We start from the raw sequence: 24,298 nt of genomic DNA on the forward strand, positions 1-24,298 counted from the left end.
TGGGAAGGCCTTCAGTAGAAGAGAGAGAGCAGAACAGAAGAGAGTTGCTAAGCACTGGATCAGGATTCCCAGAGACACTGTAGAATCCCTGCACTTAGAGGTCTTCAAAACCTGCCTGGACAAGGCCCTGAGAAACCTAGTATAGCTTTAAAGTTGAACCTGCTTTGAGAAGGACACTGGATTTGATAACATCCAGAACTCTATAACAAGGTATTATTTTTTTCTATGATTCCAGAAAATTTAGAGTGTTCTTGTTTCATCAAGAGGTCTTTCTGTTTAAATTTAGAAAAATGTAATTTTCTGCAGTTTCAGTTATGGAAACCTTTTTTGCAGAGACCATTTGTTTCTCTTATTTGTTTGTTTGGGTTTTTTTTAAGAAAGGATGAGAATCTTTCCAAATGGAGATACTATGAAGTGGCTGTACCTATAACGGCTCTGAAGAGAAACAGCTTGAGAATAAGCCAACAACTTCAGTATTATTAAGCCATTCTTTCTTTTACTGCAAACACATTTCCCTTACCTGAGCTTAGTGTTTATCTGTAGGGCTTTTGCCAGCATCTTTGCTCCCATATCTCCCATGGCATTTCCACTAATATCCACTTTTGTAAGAGAAGTATTGCTGCCTAAGGCATTAATAATGATGGTGACCTCAGTCTTCAGCTTGGAATCTGCGAGGGACAATGACTGCAGAGGCTGTGGAGCACAGAGAAGCCACTGATAACAGCAACTGATAATGCACTCATTCCTCAAACACCAACCAAAAGAAGTTACAGTTCGCCAGATTCTTGGAGACAGCAGTAAGCATTAAAGATTTATTTCTGTGTTTGCTGCAGATCCTACAACACGTGATAAATTGGGAGTCAACAACTTACAGCACTAGTGTCAAATACATACACACACACAAATTAAGCTGCAACACCCTGAAAAAAAACCCAACATTTTGATGTGACAGTGCCTCTAATTTCTTGCGTTGTATTAAATAAAGAATACAACAGGAACCTGAAAAGAGGCAAGACATCAACAACCAGCTTTGCAAAACAACCTCTAGTGTTGAGTGGGTTTTGCTTAACCAGCACGCTTCCCTGTCAGTAAAAAATAAAATTATTTAGTACTCCCCTCCTCTCCCTCAGAGAGCTTTATCCAACGGCAAATTAGGATCTGAGACATTTTTAAAATAAACAACAACAAAAACCCCTTAAACTGTATTATTATTATTAATTCAACTTTAGGAGTGATTTTACATATCTGTTCCTTCAACTAAGGGCTTGGACATTTGGGAGGAAAGAGACAGGAAACTGTAGCAGTTCTGAAAATAAAAACACTAAGAAGAGTACCTATTAAAATAAGTCAATGGACATTATTCACAGTGGTGTTCTGAACACCTCTGATTACAATATCTTTACTACGTAACTTTTAAATACACTATGTTAAGTTGAAACTACTTTAATGGGCTTTGGGCAAGTCATGCTCTAAGCCTTAAGAAAACCTCTTTTAAAAATGCCTGTATTCCCTCCATTCTCAGTGTCCCAACACTCAATGGCAGGAGCTCATTACAGTCTATCCATCACCATGCCTTGCAGAGGTATTACAGCTGCTAAAATTGTAATTTGTCTTTGCTGATGTAAGAGAACTCCACAAAAAATTTCCCTTAAGTGTGAGTTCATAACATAGAAGTGTATTGTCATTATATACCCACCTAGGTGCCTATTGGAAGATGAATCTTAGGAGCCTAAAATCTCCAAATTGCCAGTCAGGGAAAATCAACATCTCATAAGGACAAACCATGGCACCTACATTAGATGCCTAAAGCTTAGATTAATATAAATAAACCGGCTGAATTGTGCACACCTTCCAGGGTCCAAGATGCTTGTATGGTACCTGCTATACAATGGGACTCTAGCCTCCAGATACCACTGGATTACAGTGATAACCAAAAAGCTTGTAACAATAGGAAATACACTTATAAATGAGGAAACGCATAAAAATCTGGAGGCACAGCAGGTTTATAATTAAAAAGTCTAACAGTAACACAAGCCACATGCTGGTTTTATTTTAAATGCAAGTTATTAAATTACTGTGTTAATTCCCTTAATCTGTCTATGTTTCCCCATTTTATTATGTTATGCACCCTAAAGAATATTAGCATCGCATTAGAATGGCACTTTAGAGCTCTTGGACAAGTTTGAGACCACCTCCTGCAACAGATTCACAGAAAAGCAGCACTATGCAGCACTTGGACAGAAATCGGCAATGACCCTGTCAAAGTGAACTTTCTTCTGTTTCTCATGTGTCGCTTTGGAAAGGGGCATTCAGGTAACTTAGCTGGATGTGCTCCCTCCCACACAGCAGTTTTTCTAAACCTCAAACACCCTCCCAGGAAACGATTTCTCACCTCTCATATTCCAACACTGTGGAAAAAGAGTGTATTATTGAAAACACTCCTGCATGGATTGACATCTATGCATCGTTACTACCACATATAAAATACGCATGTAGCACAGTACAGCACCTGCTATATTAGCAGCGTTTTTAAAGTGGATGAACTGCTAGTTTTCTTGCAGAGCTACCCTTATATCATTTACTTAGTGAGCAAGAAGCAAAGACCTCTGGACTCACCTGGTGCCCTGAATGCAAACTACAACCAGAATATAACTGTATGATTAAACATACAGGCTGCTAAATATTCATCAAGTTATCTGACCGTTACATTAAAAAACACAAACAAAAAACCTAACAAAAAACCCACCAAATCAAATCCCTCGACAAATAGGGGCAATACTCTGCATAGCCTACAAACGCTTATTTCTTGTAACAACTTAACAGTTTTAGTTAGTGAGAACACAGAAGTCTGACAAGCACCTCAGTGTCCCTGCTGCAGAAAATAAATAATTTGCCAATACAGCGAAGATGCCTTAACACAATCTTTTTAAGGAAGGGAATTCTTACAGTAAAGAACAGAATCACAAATTTATCAGTGTATTCATTGATTTTGTCATACTCCTGCTGGAAAGAATTTAAGAATTAAATCAAGCTAAAAACCCTCAAAAGGCCAGTTCTGCAACAAACACTAACCTGACAACTAAAGACACTCAGCACTGTAGTAATTCTCTGCACCCATGCAGGAGTGACTACCACTCTGAGTAACAATACAATGTACCTGCAGCATAACATCAATTTTTGCAACAACAACAACAAAAAAAGACACAGCGAGAACACATTGTTATAGCTGCACAGTAAAGCATCTACTTAAAGAAATAAAAAGAACGCCCAAAAAATCAATCTAAATATTACATTATTGTTTACATTAAACACCTTGCTGTGTAGGTTACTACTACCGCTTTTAAATTGTGTAGGATTATACTTGTGTCTAGCTCTATTTTTACATTCATAAAACCAAGCTATTGATCACTTAAATAATTTTACTCATGACTCACATTAACACAGCAACGGTTCTATTTAAAGTGTGTATAAATACATGAAAATACATGGAGGAACATTTGGTATATGACTATTTTAGATTAAAGCTTCTTTCAAGCTTTCCATGCAGCTAATACACAGTTCCTAAAGTGTACCAGCCTGCAGGCAATATTGATCAAGCGGTATGCTCCGGGCAACATCATACCCTGCTCTCTCCAATTCCACCTTAATTTTTTAATGTCCTCTGGCCATAAAAGCATAGTAACGGTAGAACAAAGACCACCCTAAGATTCAAACCAGATCTCAATACCTAGAAACTTAAAGTAATTTTCTAAGCATCGAGGTACAGTGAGGACAATCCTAGGCAGCTCTCTGCAACACATGCTTTTCCCATAGCGCTACAGAGTTTATGGCCTCAGCTAGGAGATGCTTCAGAGTGATCTTAGCACCTGATGAGAATGAAATCAGATCCCTTCACTGAAGAGGATTAACAAGAGAAAAAAAATTTGGGGAGAGAAGAGAGAAGGTAACACCAACAGGATCATATGCTATATCCCAAAGGTTACTGCATGACATGAAGGAGACACAGTTATTTTAAGTACCCAAATAAAATAACTTTCTGGTGGATTATTTCATTGTGAAACTGTTTGAAAACAGTATGAGACTACAGAGCACGTTGTGTAGGTTAGCTCAGGAAAGATGTGGTGAGTAAGAATTACAGAAGCACATCTGACCACCGAGTTGTAAAAAAGGCAAGAAGAGGAACAACAGCTGAAATCACCCATGGGCTGAAAAGAAATGGAGCGCAAGAAGTTGAAGCTGATGATGGAAGGGAGGGAGAGCTGTGAGGACGATACATCCAAAATTTAGCAGCTACTTCTTCTTATGATCTGCAAGCTTCAAAAACAGAAGCCAAGGAAGATAAACAGATGGTTGTAACACCTAATAGAGACAGTAAGGCAAAAGGTGGATTTTTTTATCCTTGAGAACGGATAATATGAACAGGACAGTAATAGAAATATGAAAAACCCAACAGAATGTTTGAGATGATGGTTTGGATACTGAAAGGTCACAAAGCATGCTGAGGTGTTTCAGGATATGGCCTGAGTACGAAGGAACGTTCACCTACAGAAGAGCAAAGGGATGAAGGAAACTGAGGGAAAAAACCCACTAAATTACAGTACTTGTGATTAATCTGGTTTCACGTAACAGTCTTCCAGATAGCTGTGAAAGATTAAGCATGAGATACAGGGCAGGACAGAGACAAACGTCCAAAGAGAAGAAGCAGGTTTTATCTGATTAAATGATAGCCCCCTGTATAGTATCAACAGGAACATGAGAGAAGGCTAAGACAGTCCCACAGCATTCCCTTTGGAGACAAGCTAGAAGAGATGGTCACACACCACAAAATGAAAAGACTAGTTTGGTACAAGTAGTAATTCAGAGATCTACCAATACACCCCTTAGCATGGTCCTCCGTCTGACTTGTGCAAACAAGGACTTACAGCTTTCATTACAGACGCTAACTCAATTAGAACCAGCTCTGGTATTTGTAAGCAGCACTTCACTGTGTCGCACTGACATCCCATGTTTTAAAAAATAAAGTAGGAGGTAGGCAAAGAACCAAGGAAAAACAGTACCACTAATCCCAATTAAGAGTACACAGAGAGGAGAGAGGACTAGTTTAACAAATCATTTCAAACACAACTAAGCGGTAAGAAAAGATGAACACAGAATATGGGTCTAATGAACCTGTATGAAAGCAGACATCGAAAACCCTGGTACAAACCGCTCCTCTGAATTGCAAGGTACAGACACAGATGGGAGAAGAAAGCAAGCAGGTAGCGTGGAGACCATGAACTTGTAGGTGAGACAATAAAGACAAGAGGAATAGCAGGTGTTTAGACAACTGAACTCTACAGTCAGCTATTTCTGGAGAATGAGGAAAGCAGAGCTTGCGTGTTACTTGCACAGGAAATAAAGGACAAAGAAAGGACTAAGAACAGATGAATAAACGTTGACAAGCGTGAGAGCAGCAGCACGTCTTCCCTCCTAACCAGAACTAGGATGCCAAGTAAGGCAAGAACACAAATCCAACCACACAAGTCATTCCGAGTCAGGCATGAGGGTGGAAATTAGGAAAGTGGGCAAAGATCCCGGCAAGGCACTCTAAAAGGGTTTTATGAAATGGCTGCTGTGATTAATGTACTAGAAGAACTAAAGAGCAGCACAGTGAACAGTTTATTTGCATCTTTTGAAGGAGAAAGGAGCTCTGGGAGATCACTGCAGTGACTTTGCATTTTGCCAAGCAAAAAAAAATAAATGCTAATACCCAAGAACAGCTATCAGGAAATAGTGCATTCTGTTAGTTTTAAAAAAAAATAAAAACAAAAAAACACAAAACCAAACAACATCAAATAAAAATCCTGTTATTGAAGGATATCACCACTTGGAGAACGCTACCATTGTAACCTCCTACCAGGACACAAAAGTTTTGAAGACATGTGCCTACAGAGCTGTATAATTTAGACCTAAAGCAACTGGGTTATGCACATCCAACTATTTACAAAGAAAATTTTTCAACAAGCAAGGATCCGAAGACTATTCTAAGAAACATTCACCTACATGTTCCTACATAATCCAAATTACTATTTGAAAAAAACAAAAACAAAACGTTGGATGTGTCTGTGCAGGATCATAATCAAATCTTATGCAGCAAATTAACACATTGAAGAAAATAATCAGAAATAGGTTGTGAGGATACAAATACACATGATGATAGCAGGCAGAAGGATACTCACTGAATCCTCGTCTTGAATCATCTGAACTAAATTATCAAGTACTGGAGTGAGATTTCTGAGGGAAGAAAAGTTAGGAAGACTGTGAAATCAGCAGCTTCTCCTTATCCAGTCTCGTTATTTAAAAGAACGAAAAGCCTTACTTGGATTTCATGTTGTTAAAGTTTTTGCCTAACGCCAAGTGTCTTATCGATCGGTTTTTACTAAGCCAGACTACAAGGGTTGAGAGGTCAGATTCTAGGCCTGTAAAGAATCAGATTAGATCAAGAATTACAATACATTTTCACAAAAGACTCAGACAGGGTCCAATTATTAACACTATATTCATTCAAATAACTATACTGGTATAATTTCCATGAGCTCTAGAAAAATTTCCAATCTTCTATTTTTAAATCTCTTTCTCTTTTTTTGCCTGTTTTTCTATGAGAATAAATGCTTTCTCTAAAATGAACTCTTTATATCTCCATTCTCATTAGCTGTTGAAGACACCTCTCAAACACAGACCGGAGGCATGGTCCCTTATCCATAGTCCAACCACCCAAGTAGTTCCTTGCATTGTCAGGCAGAGTTTAAGGTTCCTTTGAGAATTCTGAGACCAGGCTAATTGCTATTTAGTCTTAGTAGGGCTGTGTACCAACAAGGTCTCAAAGCCTTCAAGTGAAAAAGGCTAACATAACAAGCTATGAATAAAATGACCTAAAAAAGAAGCCAAATTTTATTCTACTGCCGAGTAAGAAAAGTAGCTTGCTATAGTATTGTACTCCCAAACTACTAGTGTGTTTGAAGAGTCCACTAGTAATATTACAATGACTTAGGATCCAGATCCACAGGATAATTTAGATGTCAAATACCTTTATTTTTTCATAGTAATAAATCTGTTTACATAATTGGGCTGGGTCAGTAGCTCCCAAAGCTTTCCCCTGGCTAATCCATCCCACCTTTCTTGGGCATTCAACTACACTGAGAATCTCTTTCTGAAATACTTTTGCATCTGGCTGTTAGAGGGGCAAACAGCAGGGGAATTCTTCCAGTTCATACATCTACACTGGAGTCTGCAAGATGAGAAGCCAGCTGGCATTCCCAGCTAGGTAGCACAGAGCCTCCAAAGCAGGAGTAGTCCAAGACTTTACCAAAGACAGGCCTTCCCTGACCTGAAGTTGGTTGACTGTTTGCTTCAAATTTCACTCTCACTTCTTCAGTGTCACAATCTCAGTTTCATTCTGTACCTGATACTTTCCCTTCCTTCTTTCACTGAACTTTCATTTCCCATTTAAATTCTCATCCTCTTGTACTTAAACCCACTTTCCTCTAGAACTGACACTTGCTGCCATCAATTTATTCTGCTGTTACATTGATCTCAAACAACAAACTTCTGAGGGTACCATTAGCCTATTAACATTTCTTACACACTTTGTATCAATAGGAGTTCTTGGTCTGAGACATTTCCATAATCAATATCACCAATAATCATAAAGCAAGAATGACCATCCTTGATTACTTTCAGCAGAAAGAAAAAGCATTTTTCAGATTCTCAACTTGCATGACCCTCCATTCCTGTTCTGTGTACTTACCATTGTCTGAAATATCTAGGCTGGTGATATTGTGTATTTCTGCTATGCATCCTTCCAAGACTTGTGCACCTCCCGATCTTAACTAGAGACAAAACATCATCCGTTTTTGCAAACTAGTTATGGTTTGAAGATCACACAGAAAACAGTGGTAGGAGCTTTGTGAATACAGAAGGCACTACCAGCAGCCAAACCAATAGCAACAGAAGAAATTATAGACATCAAGGTGACGGCCTATGAACGCTTTCCTACCATTCTCATCCTTCATTCTCAGTATTTGCCATAAATGAGAAAAGGGACTCTCTTTCTTTTCTCTTAAAACTACTGCTCAGCAGTTAAATCGGGAAAAGACTTAAAATTGTGTAAACACAATGAATCCTTTAGCACTTGTGCCAGGCAGTGACTGCAGGACTTTGGTGTGGGTTCTCTACATGAAAGGACCAGGACATTTCCAATGTCCCATGAGAAAAATAAACAAACTTAGCCCAGCCTATAAGCATGCAACACTGCCACCCTTGAATTCAACTACAGTCAAGTCTTAAAGTATGCATCTTCCTTCAGCTCTTAGCACAATACTAGGGTGCCCAGATCAAAGATGAGTAGCAAGTTATATGAAAAACCCCCAAACCCAACAAAATTATGTTTTGCTGTTATTGAAAATTTAAATAATTCAATTGTAAAATGGCCACAAAAGACCATAAACAAGAGAAATCAGTAATTTACATTATTCTTAATTTTAAAATAGGCATAAAAGAGAAAACCAGCAACAATAACAAAAATGCCTAGCTAGAAAGTATCAATTATGATATTATTCACCTGAAATATTACATTAATGTAAAAGAAATGTCAGGATTTAATGAAAAAACAATGAAATGGCCTAGGGGAAAAATCAGCATTAAGAATCAAAGTTATGAAAACTTACACACTTTTTCACTAATGCTACTGAATTAAACAATGCAACATATATTTTTTCTAAAGAAGGAAAAGCATTTTCTTATTTATTGCAGCTATGCAAACTATATAAAGTGCATTTCACTTTATACACATCCCCCAGAAAATGACTTTGACAAAAGAGGGGAAAAGTTCTACAAAAATTCTATTTTCACATTTTCCGTTTTCACTTTTTTTTTCTTTTAAGCAAGGAAAAAGGAAAAATAAAAGGAAAGTTTTTTTCAAACATGAAATAGTCTTTTCACTTCCTGTGCATAAAAAGTAAGTAATATTTTACATAGCTGACTGACTTGGCTAAATATCTTGAATCAACCTGCTGATATTTCTGTAAATAGTCCCTTTTATCCATACTATAATTAAAGAACCACAAATGCCTTCTAGAAGGATCTTCCAATAAAGACTTGATTTGGCAGTTTTTAGAAAGCTTGAACTATGTCATTGTTTAACAGGCAGCTCAATAACTTGGCCTGAGCATTGCAAGAATAGTGGTGATCAAAGACAACATCTAAATCATAAGTCTCATCTGGAAGCGTAACAGATATAGAACATAAGGGCACCTTGCCTCTTCTGCATAAAATAAAGCCTACCAATCCTTCACCCTATCCTCTCAAGTGGCCAGATTAAAGTCTGTGGGCCAGAAATAGTGCGATTTTAACTAAAATTTATTTTTGTAAAGCATTTGTAACATTTGGTGTATGAATGCCAAAATCACTCAGCTTTGCTCTCTGCTGCTCCCTCAGCATGGGCCACCACAAGACAGCCATTGTATACAGTGTCACACCTACTGTTGCAGAATACACGGAACTGGCAGAATATATGCAGTCTTGGATTGGTCGTTGGTATGGTAAAGGTTCTACAAACTAAAATGATACTCACAATAGAATCCAAATGCTTATGCTATATATATACTTTGAGAGTTGAAGTGGACAATTCTTCAGGAGCAGCTTTCAACCTTGTACCAATAACTCTATATTCAACATTTTAAATACACAAGTTTCATGTGCACAAATGGTGTTATCTATTTAATCTGAGGGTGATGGTAACAACTTGACTTTCAGGATCAAAATTTATTGCAATTGCATTAAAATAATATATATAAAAGCAGAGATTAATTGAAGGGCTATTTCATCAACGTGAATTGTGATACTAAAAAAACCCACAACCATCTGCAACATCTCCTATATGACATACTTCTGAGACTACAAAGACAAGCTCTTATTCAAATTATGAAGAACAACCCTTCAACAATTAAAAATGCCAAGCATGTTCAAAGCTATAAGGTACCAATATGGGCAGGGCAAACAAAGCTGCTTACTGATTTAACAATTAAGTTAAAGCATGGAGGGTACTTACACAGTGACCAAGCTAAGGGAAGCAGAAGGGAAAAGAGTGAAATACATCAGTGCTGAGCAGGTAGAAATAAAAATGTAATTTTCATAGTAAAAATAATAAAAAACCAACCAAACAAGCGATATAAAATGATTAAGCTTGGAGTTAATATACCAGAAAATTATGAGAGCAAATAAAAAGTGGTGGGAGAGGGAAGGAACACAGGTTTATCCTTCCATAGTAAAGTACAGCTTGCCTGATGAAGGGAAGAGGAGGGCAAAGCTGAAGCATCAGCCGTCTAGCCTCCTAACAGCGTGTGCTTGCAGGAGCTGGGAGTAGTGACGGTCACTGGCTCCGAGCTTCCCACAACTGTTTCGGCGTGCAGATCACCCTGCCCAGCTCACATCGGTGGAGCAGGACCCTGCAGTGCTGGGCCCACTGAGAGTACTCCCAACTCCTGGCACACCAGCTCCCTGCTGCTGGAAGCACAACTTCTTTCCAAAGCACATGAGAATGGAAAAAGCTCAGTGACATGAAAAAATGTTAAGGGAAGGATCTAAGGAAATGCTCTCGGTTTGGAGGGACCAGCTACAGGAACGCAATACTGAGTTGGGCACAATTCCTTCTTTTCTATCATGAGAATTGGCCACGACCACATGTGCTTTGGTATCCAATAAAGTCCCTCAAAGGGCTCCTCCATATGCCATCCTGGGGGTTATTTAATGAAAGGATAACATTTTCACTCCTGTCAACCCTTGTTGATTTACATGCTAATGTATACTCTCATTATTTGTGTTTGTGTTTTATTAACTTATCCCTTTAAGGTTATGATTACAGGGCTTGATTTTTTGTTACTTTAAATACTCCTCCTTTCTCCTTCCTCCCTCTGAAAGATTATCATCCATCTGATCTCTCTACTCAGAAGTCAGCAGCATGTGTACTTGACTTGAAAGCTTTTCTATTTGGAATTTACATGTAGTGCTCTTCAAAGTAATACCACTTTTTAAAAAGCATAAAATATCAAAACAACTATGAAATGGATTCACAACAATTTGGGTTTTTTCTTCATAGGGAAATACGTGCACATTGCAAAAGCAATCCACCACCAACCTAAGGCAAGGATTGCTACACCTCAACACGTTCATCAAATTGCATGTTTTCTACTTAAAGGGAAACAATTCCATTTGAAAGGTACTTCCAGAACAGTTAATACCCAGGTAAGGGACTTGGAAAAACTTGCCTAACAAATAAGAGACTTTCTTTGTAGCTTAAATAACAGCCTAAGCTGGTTCATGTTTTTGGCAGAGTCCACACAGTTCTCTATGTAACTGCCTCATGTAGCCATGCAGGCACCATCCTGCGGGAGTATGAACAATCCTGGGAAACAGTGTGCACAGCAAAGCACAGAGAAGCAAGAGGAAACAAGATAAAGCAAATCAAGCTGCCACAATTGTTTTCATTTATTCTTGAGATACTTAAAGCCATTTGCACAGTGCATCTTGTGTTAACGGCATGCTTCAATCAACTTTTACCAAAGTTCCCTATTGGCCTGAATTGATTAATTGATTAGGAAAGCAGAATTTCTCTCAAGGTTAAAAAGCAAACCTGCAGAAGAGGAAGCACGTCTCCAGTTCTGAAGGAAGACAATGGAACCACAGACATGCCTTTGGGGCATACTGCTTCCTTGGACACATTCAAATTTGGGCACCTTAGAAAGTCCTGCTGCAGGTTCCCCTGCAATCACAGCACCAGAGAGCAGAAGCTGCCAAGCAGCAAGTGAGTGCTGGCTCAGTATCTAGAACAGCTACACTGCAAGGAGGGTTTTGCCAATCTGGTGCTGCAGGTGCTTTGAACCTCTGTGCTCATTATTTAGGATGTTGTTAACACACAGCAGCTGATTTTTGCTGTTTCTCCGAGTTCTACCTTTCCCACAACTTTGGACTACAGAGAAAGAATATCTCACCCATTGGATTTCATGGGAACTCTAATTCCACATCATTGCATCTTTTGAACACATCCTGATAAATATTCCTTACCTCACAGCTACTGAGATCTAAAGACACCTCCTTCAGATTGTGATTGCAAGCCAGGCCTAATAAAAGCGCTCTGAAAAAGATCAATTTTAGAACCGTTTAAATAAAAAAATAAAAAAAAAAAGCAGCTTTACATCATCATCTAAGCAATCACAGGTTAATACACCTATAATGCAAAGAACCATTTCAAACCAAAACCACACCAGCTGAGCAGTTATTTCTTAAATGACAATGTCAGCACAAACCTGCCACACTTGGAACACTACAGCAGCTTCAAAAACTGCAGGGATGCAAGGCTAATAAAGAAACCATAAAACTAATGCTACATCAACATTTAGTAACATTCGTCAGAGATGAATTTTCTCCAACATTTGCTTTCAAACAGCATCAAATGATTACAAAAGGAGTGTTTGTTGTATGACTGCACTAACTCTGATTTTCCGAAAATTCAGGAAAAAAAACGTGGTTTTTAAATGCATGCAAGATGCAGTGCAGCCAGCCATTTCAGCAAGGCACAGTGCCTGTTACACTCAAATGCTGGGATCGTGTTCAAATATCACACAATTCTCCACTTCTGCAACCCAATAAATATTTACAGATTTCAAAATTATATTCCCAGACACTGGTATCCTTTATTTTTACGCAGAATGGCAGACAAGTGTAGCAACAACTGATTATGATTTTCATAAATCCACCTTTATAGCCTTACAGAAGTTTGTTTCCACATATAAAAGTTAGTGTATCACATTTTTATTAATAGTGTCAAATCAAGAAGCACAACAGTGTGTGTCTTACAGAAGGAGCAAACAATCTGTGTATACCTTCTAGTATCTCTACAATAGATGCTGCTTTGAATTAGTAGTTGAACAGACTAACAGAATGACTTCCTTCCCAAACTTCATTTCAGCCAAAAGCAAGCTAACAAAATCCAAACTACTGATGCATAGACATAAAAAGCAATTCATTTTGCTGAGCCATTTGCCTACACACTTGCTATGCAAGTAGTGTGTAAAAGCTGTATTTAAAATGTGCAGCCCCGGGAAGGTTTTCATTTAAACCTATTTATATCTGTTCTGCAGGTAAAGGATCTTAATCAGACCTTCACTGTAAATAAAGGCAAATATCTTATGCTTATTTACTTCTTAAGCTATTAATATAAGACCAAAAAAACCGTGAGAGCTCTGCAAAACTTCTTAAAAATTTTTAGACAATCATTGTCTGTATTTCCTTCCCTACCATGGTTTTATTCAGTTAGTCTGGATGATGATGACTTTACAAAGAACTTCCTACACATTTTGAGGTATCATAAAAAAATACAGTGCAACCGTAAAAAAAATGCAGATTAAAAAAAGAGACACAATGCTGCTTCAAACATACTCTTCACAGGAAGAAAAAAGGGTTGTTTTTTTCCTAACCTCTTCCCTATAAACTCATCCTAAGAAAATCTCATGATTTCTCAATTCTTTGTCATGAAAAATTACCATCATTTAAAGGCACTGAAGGCAGACATAATATAATTGTACCGAGCCACTATGTTTAAATCACACACATGGCAATACAATACATGGAAAGGTCTTGTTAATTGTGCTAGATGTAGAATGCAACAATTGGCCTTGTAATTAGCATTTGCATGAGAAGCATATCAGAAACTTGTCACAGCACTGACAGATCAAAATAAAAGTTTTGGCAATGTCTGTAAATGAACAAAAATGCCAACACACACTTAAAACAAGGAAAAGAGAGTATAAACTGCTTCACTCAGTTAAAAAAAAAAAGAAAAAAAAAAAAAAAAAAAACAAAGAGCAAGCAGGGATGGAACATTAACTATATTAACTATAAGAACTAAAACCACCATTTCCCCCACTTACTATGTGGCATCATCGCAGTACAGTTTTATTACCAAACTTCTTTCCCGAAAGGCTTGACTTGTATTAACAGGTCCATCACTGTACAAGCCAGTTCATCTCCTTTGCTGACTGCACTGATTAACCAACATCTTTAAACTCACTGTTAGCATATGTGATTAAACATACCACAACTGCTGATCTAAAGGAAGTTGATAAGAAAGAAGTCAAATAACAATTAATCAGGGAGATTTGGGACTCAGGGTGTCACGTATCTGCATTTTATCTATAATCTTTTTCTGTAGGAAGGCTTGATCTTGACTCACACATCCAACTCTGTGACCTCTGGTTCATGGACACAAAGGAACTTCTCCCTTGCCACAGGAGAGTTCCAAGGCCCATATTGTGAAAAGCTTTTTGACATGCACTGATGAAAGATGCCAGAGAAGTACTAGTCCCATACACTATGTCATTTTTATTTTTCCTTCTAGAAACCATCCTTCATATTCCATTGCAATCTTGGCAATGACAAACACATCTGTTTGAAAAAAGGTCTTTCCATCATTTGGTCTTTAACAAATCCTATGATCCTGATGGTTCTATAGAAGTTTTGTAATTTCTTACCAGTTAAGACCAAAAGGCTAAGCAGCTGCCCCAGGATATAGCACACCCTCAGAACACCAGACAGACTTCCACAGGATGCTTTTGAAGTGTATAGCAAGCCATCCTGCATTTGAGAGGGAAAGCAAGGTGTGCTGTAGATCGTAGTTCTCTGTACTGTTATGAAATACACTCAGCTCAGACTGAAGAAAACACTCAGGTCAGAGAGAAAGCACATCAAAGAAACTACCAAAATAATTTTAAGAGCTCTGTCCTACTTCCTAGGCAGAGGTGAACATTGTCATCAGAACAAAACAAAAGAAGTCCATGCCAACCAGCTGAGCGTGGCATGTACACTGAGACCATCTCTGTCCAGCTGGACTTTGGACAGATGTTCCTTTCTGGAGCTGTCTGTGCTGGAAAAAGAGGTTTCTGCTCTCAGCTTGTCCTACAGTATCCATCATTGCCTCTTTACTTCCACCAACGCCAGTAATGCAAGTAACTCCTTCCAACCCAATTCAGTCAAATTGAGCCAGATTAGCTTAAACACTATCAACAGAGTAGGTTTTGGCTAATACAGATATTTTGGCTGAAAAAGACTGGGAAGATCTCAATTGCTGCACAGCTGGCAGATAAAGGGGTCACAAGTATTTGGGATAAATTAAGACAAAAACATCTTCCATGAGCACAGACAATTGTAGAGCGCTCACCTGCCAAAAGTCCTCATACCCCAGGAGATACTAAACATGCTAAGGAGAAGAGCTAAATATGAACTTTAGTGTCTGGGGCTTCTCGCCTTTTCCAATCTGACTAGATCTATCCAGTGTCTCACAGCATACTTTTTTTCCCTGTAGCACTGGTAAGATTGTCTTGTGTACTAGTCACATACGTCCTCTGTTCTTGCTTCATTGAATATAGCTCCCTGCTGCCCTCCACCACAGAATCGATAGCCCTGAATTAATCAGAATCAAGCAATGTGTTTCTCAATAATCACCTTCTGTTTGAAAACACATCAGTTAACACACCTTCCTCATCCTAGCAAAGTCTAAGCAAGCAAGACAGCAACCCAGGGCATCACACAGAACAGAGTGAAAGGTCAGAGCTAAAATGATCAGCTCCTGCAGTTGAATATTTATTCAAATCCAGTGCAACTTACTTAAGCATCATATTGTACTGTCCTCTCCAATGCCAAATTACTTTAAGAAAAAAAAAAAAAATCCCCAATGTACACTACTGTTTCCTGTGTGGCCCTTGCCCCTTTTCTCTCCCTTAGCTTCCCCCAGAGTGTATCCAAAGCTTTCCATGTGGCACTCACTAACTACTCTTTATATACCCTACATCTCTGATTTTGCCCGTCAGCTTCCATTCATTAGCTACTCCCTTGCTGAGCTACTGCCCACTTCCCTTCCTTGCTCTCCCTCTGGAGGCAGGCTCCCAACCATGCACGTATACATATATATACATACATATCTCTGTATCTGTGTCCAGGTTAGGATTTTGGAGGTGTGTTCCCCAAAATGGCAAGTGAACATGCCTAGCTGCCTACTACAGATAGGGTTGTGTATGCTAATGCGTATTATTAGCTAGCAAGCTGACACTCCAGAAAGAGCGCTTGCTTTAATTTAGCCCAATAAAGACAAGGATTCTGCCAGAATCACAGAACCTATCTAGATTAGACCTATCTACTAGACCTATCTTGACTTTAAAACACACCTTTACATTTTATGCCTGGGAAGTTCACCACAGTTCAAAACTACACGCTTCACAGGAAGGGTGACACAGTGCTCTGCAATTTCCCTCAGTCTGCATTTGGTCGTAAGCTGTTTCTCTCCAGTACCCAATCCATATCACCAGAACCTGTCAGCCACAGGATGGGTAACATATAGCAGGCACATTACACTTAGCATTCCTAGAGGTTGCTGCCATCACCTCTGCCCCAAAACGGAGGGCCTAACTCTGTCTTTCCTCCCAAGCACTGCCACAGGTTCAGTTTCACAATGGCTGTTGCAATACTGCAGCCTCAAAGGAACGGCACTCACACAAGTAATCCCATTTTACTGTGAAACAAACAGTTTTGTTCATAAGCCACAACGCAAGAAACATATCACAAAAAATGTTGATGGAAGACAAAGAGCTGTGACATTCCCATAGAAAAAATATGATTAATAGTTTCAACTGTGAGACGGAAATGACGTTTCTTGAATGTGCGATCATTATGAAACTCACCCTTGCAATATCAATAATGTACAGTGCGGGGGGAAAAGGCAAAATCCTTCCCCTTTCAGTTTTAATAAGAGGCACTCACATAACAATGCAAACTAGGTTTTAGGCAACAGCAGAAAATGAAATTAAATTCTTACTTTAGAGGCTCAGGAGGGAGTTTAGTCCCCGAAAGATTAATCTGCATCAAAGCAAGTGAGCTGCTGAAAAACTGTTTGAAGGAGGGAGGGACTTCTTTTCCTTTTCTGTAAGTAAACAAATTCATTAAGTAGCAGCATCTAGACTCCTCATGCCAATAAACAGTGAACGCAAGCCATCAGAATTGTAATGATCTTTTACATGTTTAATTTGCTCTACCTTCAATACCTCTGTAATCAGTGGCTCTCAATTAGCTTAGAAATACAATGTCATCAAAATGTTGATTCAACGAACAATCCTCAGCATTGCACGGCTGCACAAAAGACATTATTATCTAGCTTCTGTTTCGTGAACTACAAAGAATGATCATTTAGGCCTGCTTCATAATGAACATACTTATGAGCAGAAGATCAAACAGGACATTACAACCCCTTGAAATTGCCTTTTCACTACTAAAAATAATTACTCCACACTGGAGTAGCTTACCCCCAATTAGGTATCATCTCTGATATGGACCCAAGACACTGATTTGAAGAAAGCAGAAGCTAATATTAATATTTCCTACAATGCAAGTATTCTACAATGCTCAGTCTCAAAGACTTTCAAAAGGAAGTTCCTCCCAGAAAAGGGCAAAAAAGGAAAAAAAGCATTTGTAACCTTGAAAAATACAAACTTTAAAACCAAAATTTAAAGAGGAGTCATGTCAGTCAGACTTCAAAGCCTGATGTTACGCCTCTTAGAGACAAAAGCTATATAGAGACTTTCCGCTGCATCAGTATCACAAAAAATATATTAGACAAGGTAGCTTATTTTACAGCCATCTAGCAAAGAGTGGAAAGCGAAAGAAAACATTTTGCTTGGAATAAGTAATACCTATTTTTCAAAAAATATTTTCTCTTTAAGAGAGACTAAGACTTTTAAGACTTCTATGAAGTCTGAGATTTCTTCTTAAAAAGAAAGGTGCAGCACGAGAGCAAGAAATTATAAAACTAAATACTGCAGGAGTTGAGAGTAATGACATTCAAACTGTACCTGTGAGAAAACAGAGTCCTAGAGAGGCTAAGAACAGCTAGATGCTGAAGACATCCACGAAGGAGGGCTCCACACACCTGGTTTGAAACAGAGAATATTGACTTGACTTTATATTAACCCAGAAAACTACCTAGAGATAGAAGGTGGGGAACGTTCCCTTGGTATTTGAATCTCCACAAAAAAATCTTTACCATATCTAGCGCACACTCCGTGTTGGATAAATCCAGATGAACAAGGGCATTTGGCTGGGCCAAAAAATTGTACAGGCTCTGTAATTAACAGAGGAAAAAAAAGAATTACCCACATTAATTTTAATATTATGACACCAATTACTGGACTGCCATTTTTCATTACATTTTAGGCTTTTATTATAAAATAGCACTACAAGAGTTATGTCTGAAACTTCTTTTCCTAATCAATACTACCTGTTTTACTTTTGAAGGCTATCATTTTTTGAAGTAACAGTGAAAAAATGGTGCTCAGGCTACATTTAGCAAACCTTACTCTTCATGCACAAGTTTTGAGTTACGTTGCAATTCACTTTCACGGAAATGATAATTAATTTAGTTAGAAATACCTCAGAATGTCATTCAGATTGCTATTACCTTTCAGAAAGGCTAATTAGTTTGTAAGTTTAAGCCAGCCCCTTTAAGCATGAAGGGAAGCAATGAATAAATGTTTAAGGGAGAACACAGAACAGGTAACAAGATTTTAATACTGATGGCTTCAGCATTGCATAGGATATGACATGTAAATGTTAGCATACGTAAAACTTCTTACTATATGCTGTTTTATTTTGCAGGGTTTTTTTAGGCTCAGAGAACAACACAGAGATAAAAGTATGACCTAATTCACGGAAACACAGAATGCTCAACTCCACATGAAATCCAGCCAAACAGAGCATGTTCTAAATTTCTAAAATAGATCCATCTTCCTAAAAATTAGGTCATTTAGCCCCTATACCTACAGTGCAAGAAAGGTCCCTGCGTTAAAAATCCATGTACTTCGCTAGGGGTTTATTTTGATTGCTAAATAACAGGATTGCCTTACTTCAGTTGGAAAACTGTTCCACACATTTGGAGATCTCAGTATTAATCTTTTTCTTTGAACTGTATCTCTCTCTCTCTCTGACAGGCTAAGAAAAGCCCCACATTTTGTATTTATGTCCCTTAAAATAATGTAGGTAGACATCAGGTTTCTTTAAGCATTACCTATCAAAGTTGTACATTTTATTTTACTTTTTGTTCTTACATTATTTGCTATGTTTTTCTCTCTTAAAGAGTAATTCACTGTGCCTTTATTTACGTTTAACTATTTGTTTGCTACCTTTGACATCCCCGTCCCAGTGAAACTTTCACCTCTTATGTATGAAAAGACACCCCTTTGAGTATGCTGATGAACCTGAAACTAGTAAGATTTGTGAAAAAGTCAGAGTATAATGTCTGGCTGCACTTTAAATCATAAGATTGGATGACTCTAGTGTTGTATATTTTAGATGATCAATACTGAAAGAATCCAAAACCTGACACTTACATGCACACAACTTTTGATGCAAAAGAGAAATACAGATGTAACAGTCAAGAATTGAATAAGTACAAATTGAGAACTAATTGGATTTTGTTTTGGAGAAAATAGAGCTGCACCTCTATGGCAATTGATAAACTGAATAAAGTAATTAAAAAATAGTAACATTCTTCAAAGAACCATGAGCTTCAACAGCATATGTCAAGGAGGCACACATTTATTTACACAAACAAAAATACTGAAAACCAGAAATGTAGTCTTTCCAAATCAAAAGAAATTGTTTGTTTCCAATGTTCCAATGAAAAGTTTGCAATACACATCCCTAAAAAGATGATGATTCTTTTATTTGAGCTTTGGTCACTTTTAAACAGAACTCGGGGAGCATGGTCAGTCCACTGAAACAAGTGGCACACTTGCAGTTTTCTTGTTTACCAGCAGAAGCCAAAGACTAAAAGCGTGACCTAAATTATGTGGATTTTAGTCATGTGGGGTAATTTAATTCTCTAACTATACACTGAAGAGCAGAGATCAAAATGTTTTCTATCCCCACTAGAAATGTGCTGGCAAAAAAGGATCTAAACAAAGTGGCTTTGCCTTTCTCTTAACAATTAATTAAAACATCCATTCATTAACTCCCAAATGAGAAGAAAGCGCTTACTGAAAGATCATCGCCACGGAGCGCGTTCCCTGAGAGGTCAAGATAGATGAGCGTGTTTGTGATCAGTGAGTTGGCACTCAGTGACTGGGAAAGGCTATTCACCCCTGCCAAAAAAAAGAAAGGTCAATATTCAACTTAGTTGACTCCAGAAAAAACTGGCCAGACCCTGCAAGTGCACAATTTCAGTGAACACAGACATACACAAATGTTTAATGACCTCCTGTCACCACTGAAGCAGAGGAATACACATCACCAAGCAGATAGGACACCCTTCCCCTGCCACAGCATGCCCTTTTTTTCTGGACCATGCTCCACCACCTGTCCTGAGGGAGCCACAGCATGTTATAGGTCCCAGATCCAGGGAAGAAGTCTTTTTGCCAAGCCTACAGTGGCTTTAACAGTGCAATCCCTCTTTGAAACAGATTTTTAAAACAGAGTTTACTCCAGAATGTTGTCAGTGTCTTCCTGCAAACAATAATATTTAGATGAAAGTATCCGTGGAAAAGCAAGTACATTAACAATTATAATTGCCAGAACTTCAGAAGTGACTGATGAGACCTAGAAATTAAAAATATTTCAATTAATGTATTTGCCTGTAATTTCAGAAAAAGTTAGTTAATTAAAATATCAAGAGATGCATAGACTCCCAGTTCTTGATCAGAACAAATACTATTTTTTCACATTAAAATTAAAAAGCTCACATTGGGTACAAGACAGTCAGAGCTTTCTTCCTCTGAAATTCTTCAGCTTTTCCAAATACAAACTAGGGCATGGCTACTTCCAAGTCCTTCAAATCTAACTTTCATCTAAGGGCTCTGTAGATTATCACCAAATTCTTAATTTATTGTAGATAGCTATTACGGCCTTTCAAGCACCACATACATAAGCATCACACAAGCATTACTGTGTCCTTTACTAGATGCTGTAAACCCAGCTGAAGTTGTGAAATAGGCAGGTGTTTTGATGTGGTACACAATATTGGGCAATTTCTCAAAGCTACTGACCATGAAAATGGACTGGCATTCAATGGATAGAACACATCCATTCTTCACTTAAAAACTGTTACAAAATGGATTTACCAGTGAGGATGTGGAGGAAGCAGCTAGCAAGGCACTGCAGACCAAAATACCCCATGTCAGTGCTTTAGTTCTCCAAACTTCCGAATATTAAAAGTCTCCCATGTTAGCAGTATTGCTCTTGGTTTAAGGAGATTTTTGATACTGAAAAGAACCAAAAGCACAGTGACATCTTTGCCAAGTTTCAAAACTTTTCCATTTGTTGTAATTTTACTTCCATCTAAACACTGCATTGTTGAAACCACACTTTATCTATACAGGTAAAACGCAGACACTTTTTGAAACTTTGAAAGATCTAAAAGTTCTATTTAACCACCAGAGTTTATAGCTCTGGATTCACTTTAGTGTGTCTTCTCAACACCTTTTGTAAACAAGAAGTAGAAATTAACACACTGTACTGTCAACAGTTCAGCATATACTAACATGAACCAAGTCTGGGAATTCAGAAGCATCAGAGTTTGAGGGAGAAGAAGAGCTATCAAACAATCCGTAACGTTGCTACTTGTTTCATGTTAAAATGAGCCAACTGCTCAAAATCAGCCACATCAGTGAAGGCAGACAATGTGACTGATGGATTTTTCAATTAGCCTTTGGCTCAGGCTCAGAAAAGCAAGCCCTATCTTTGAATGAGTATACTAGAATTTTCCATTTAACCAGAATCTTCAAATCAATAAATTTCTGTTTAAACTTCACTTACCTCATGCTATACTCTAACAGTAATCTCACTTTCATTTGCAGACAATCTTTTATGCTCTTTTACTAGTCTCGGGAGGCTCAGAATGTTAATAGCTCTCAGAACTTTGAGATACAAAATTTGAAGAAAGATCAGCTGGGAAGTAACCACCTGAACTTCACTTCTCAATCTTAGAAACTTATCTCAAATTGAAAGTTCTTGTTAAGTAAGGTCAAAACCAGCCCAGGATTGTACAGAATTTCTGAAACTGAAAAGCTCAAAATAAAAATAATAATAATAAAAAAAAAAGGCTGGGGGAAAAAAAATCCATGCACCTTGCAGTCTATTGAAACCAAGATCCAAGGTCTCCTTTAGACTTTCCCCACAGAAAATATTACAAGTTCAAAAATGGCCTCCCAAGTTAAAACCAATTCAGTAATGTCATCCCAAATTAAAGAAAAACTGACTAAGATAGATGGCTTTGCTAGCAACCGAAGAGGTGAAGCTGAGTTTCTTCAGGTGCAGAAGGTTATAAGAATTCCAAATTTAAGATGTACATATACTTTTTTAAGTAATACTGAGGAGCTGCCATGGGACAATATTCATGATGACATGTTACACTCTGGAGAACAGATACTGCAAAGCAGCCTGGACTTCACATGAAGTCAGTGTTAAACACACTGGAGAATATTTTCAGCTTTTATTTAAAGACAGTCTTTAAAAAAAAAAAAAGTGTTAAAAACCTTCCAAATTCCTTTCATAACCTCAGAATTCATTTTTAATGACAAGAGTTTTGTGGATGAACTTCACTAGCTTGCATTTATTCTTTATGAAGATGGAAGTGTAGCTTGAGTGTTCTCTTGACTCAATGATCACAAGCAATTGCTAAAATCCTTCAGATCACATGAAGAAAAGCACAGGATGAATGAATGTACCAGAATTGCATGAATTTGTCAAATTCATGAACATCTAATTTCAAGAGTACATGTAAGGTGAATCAAGATTCTTAATTGCTTGTCACCAAAATTGGAGTTAGCAGTAGGAAAAAAACAACCCCACAGTTTAATAAAGTCTTTTTAAATTAAAATCATGACTGAAAAATTTAATTTAGGGTTTAATGCTTAATTAAACATAACATGAGCTACAGACACTTATAAAAACGAACCAAACAAAAACCCTTCTCCCCACCCACATTCCCCCAGGTCAACCCTTAAAACTTAGGAGAACACAGAATATGCACTTCACAGAGCAATATTAAAAGGCTAAAAGAGCATGGCTCCTATCTGTTATCAACTGATGTCCTTCATAGGTCATAACTCGCTCATCTTTTCCAGGTCATCAAGATCTGTGAAAAAGCTGCAATAATGTCAGCACATTTTTTCTATTTTTAATACCCACATTCTATACGAGAGACCCTTGGTTTGTGCAGTCTGTTTAAGAGGTGACTACATCTATTATTTGTAAAATAGCTATGCAAAAAAAAATCCTGAAAGCTTCTGACTTGTTTCAGTAGTGTTATTACTGTTAAAATATACATAGATTTCAATTACAATATCAAATTGGAAATTTATACATTATAAAATAAAGCAGTCTTTACTCTGAGCAAATCACTTAACAGCCTTTGTCACAACACCTGATTTCATATAATAATTTCATGCAAAACATTTGGAAAATTTCCTACACGTTTTTGTTTCAGACATCTTTGTGAAGCACATATGAAACATATCATATATGCCCATTCTAAATTTATCTTTCTTTACAATACAGGTTCAAGCCCAAAGTTTACAGAAGCAAGTAAAACTTTTTGAAAGAACTGAAGGCGACAAAATCCAGCCCACGGTTTAGCAACGCAGGACTGCAAAAAAGCAGCTGCACTGTTGAGAAAACACATGAAAATCATTTACAGAATTACTTACTTTATAATCTGGTAAGAAAAGGTATTATAGGATAGAAGCCTGAAACTTTTAGAACAGAAAAAGGTGCATACTTATAAAACATACCTTTAGGTGACAAGGAAGTTTTAGATAAATTTAAGTGTTTCAGTCCCTTTGGAAGTTTGGCAAACTGGATGCTCAAAGACGACACACCTATTGGGGGAGCAAAGAGAAAATGCCCATTTTCAGGTCAATGGTGTGATCTCAGGTTTTCCCAGCAATCACATCAGGGGCAAACTGCGCTGGTGGAACTACAGGAGGAACTACACTCACTGTGAGTGTGGCCCAAAATGACTGTGTCTTTTTATGACCATACAAGACCCCTCCTTTGCTAACCACTGAACAGACGGGGAATTTTGCTGTTAACTATCCGTGAGCCACCTTAATTACTTTAAAAGCTATATAATACACACATACTTTTGAGAAGGTGCCAAAGGGAAGGTATTACATGTGTCAAATAGCACTTGGGAAATCTGGAAAGTCTGTGGTTTAGCCAAAAAAAA

The 24,298-nt window shown here is 37.8% G+C and overlaps 1 protein-coding gene across 9 annotated transcripts in view; it reads right to left on the reverse strand.

Moving 5' to 3' along the window:
- Positions 1-24,298, reverse strand: part of CARMIL1 (capping protein regulator and myosin 1 linker 1) — a 200,486-nt gene that overhangs the window by 69,492 nt on the left and 106,696 nt on the right. For 6 of the 9 annotated variants that reach the window (XM_040586308.1, XM_040586310.1, XM_040586315.1 and 3 more), the window contains 11 exons: positions 23,862-23,948; positions 20,113-20,216; positions 18,122-18,199; positions 17,931-18,007; positions 16,901-17,005; positions 12,100-12,169; positions 10,088-10,099; positions 7,787-7,868; positions 6,359-6,458; positions 6,219-6,273; positions 521-693 (listed from right to left, as the gene is read on the reverse strand). In XM_040586308.1, coding sequence (XP_040442242.1) covers positions 521-693; positions 6,219-6,273; positions 6,359-6,458; positions 7,787-7,868; positions 10,088-10,099; positions 12,100-12,169; positions 16,901-17,005; positions 17,931-18,007; positions 18,122-18,199; positions 20,113-20,216; positions 23,862-23,948 — 943 coding nt within the window. The remainder of the gene's footprint in view (positions 1-520; positions 694-6,218; positions 6,274-6,358; positions 6,459-7,786; positions 7,869-10,087; positions 10,100-12,099; positions 12,170-16,900; positions 17,006-17,930; positions 18,008-18,121; positions 18,200-20,112; positions 20,217-23,861; positions 23,949-24,298) is intronic. The other 3 variants (XM_040586309.1, XM_040586311.1, XM_040586316.1) reach the window with 1 other exon arrangement.

Source organism: Falco naumanni, chromosome 3 (assembly GCF_017639655.2).
Source record: "Falco naumanni isolate bFalNau1 chromosome 3, bFalNau1.pat, whole genome shotgun sequence".
NCBI classification, from domain to species: domain Eukaryota; kingdom Metazoa; phylum Chordata; class Aves; order Falconiformes; family Falconidae; genus Falco; species Falco naumanni.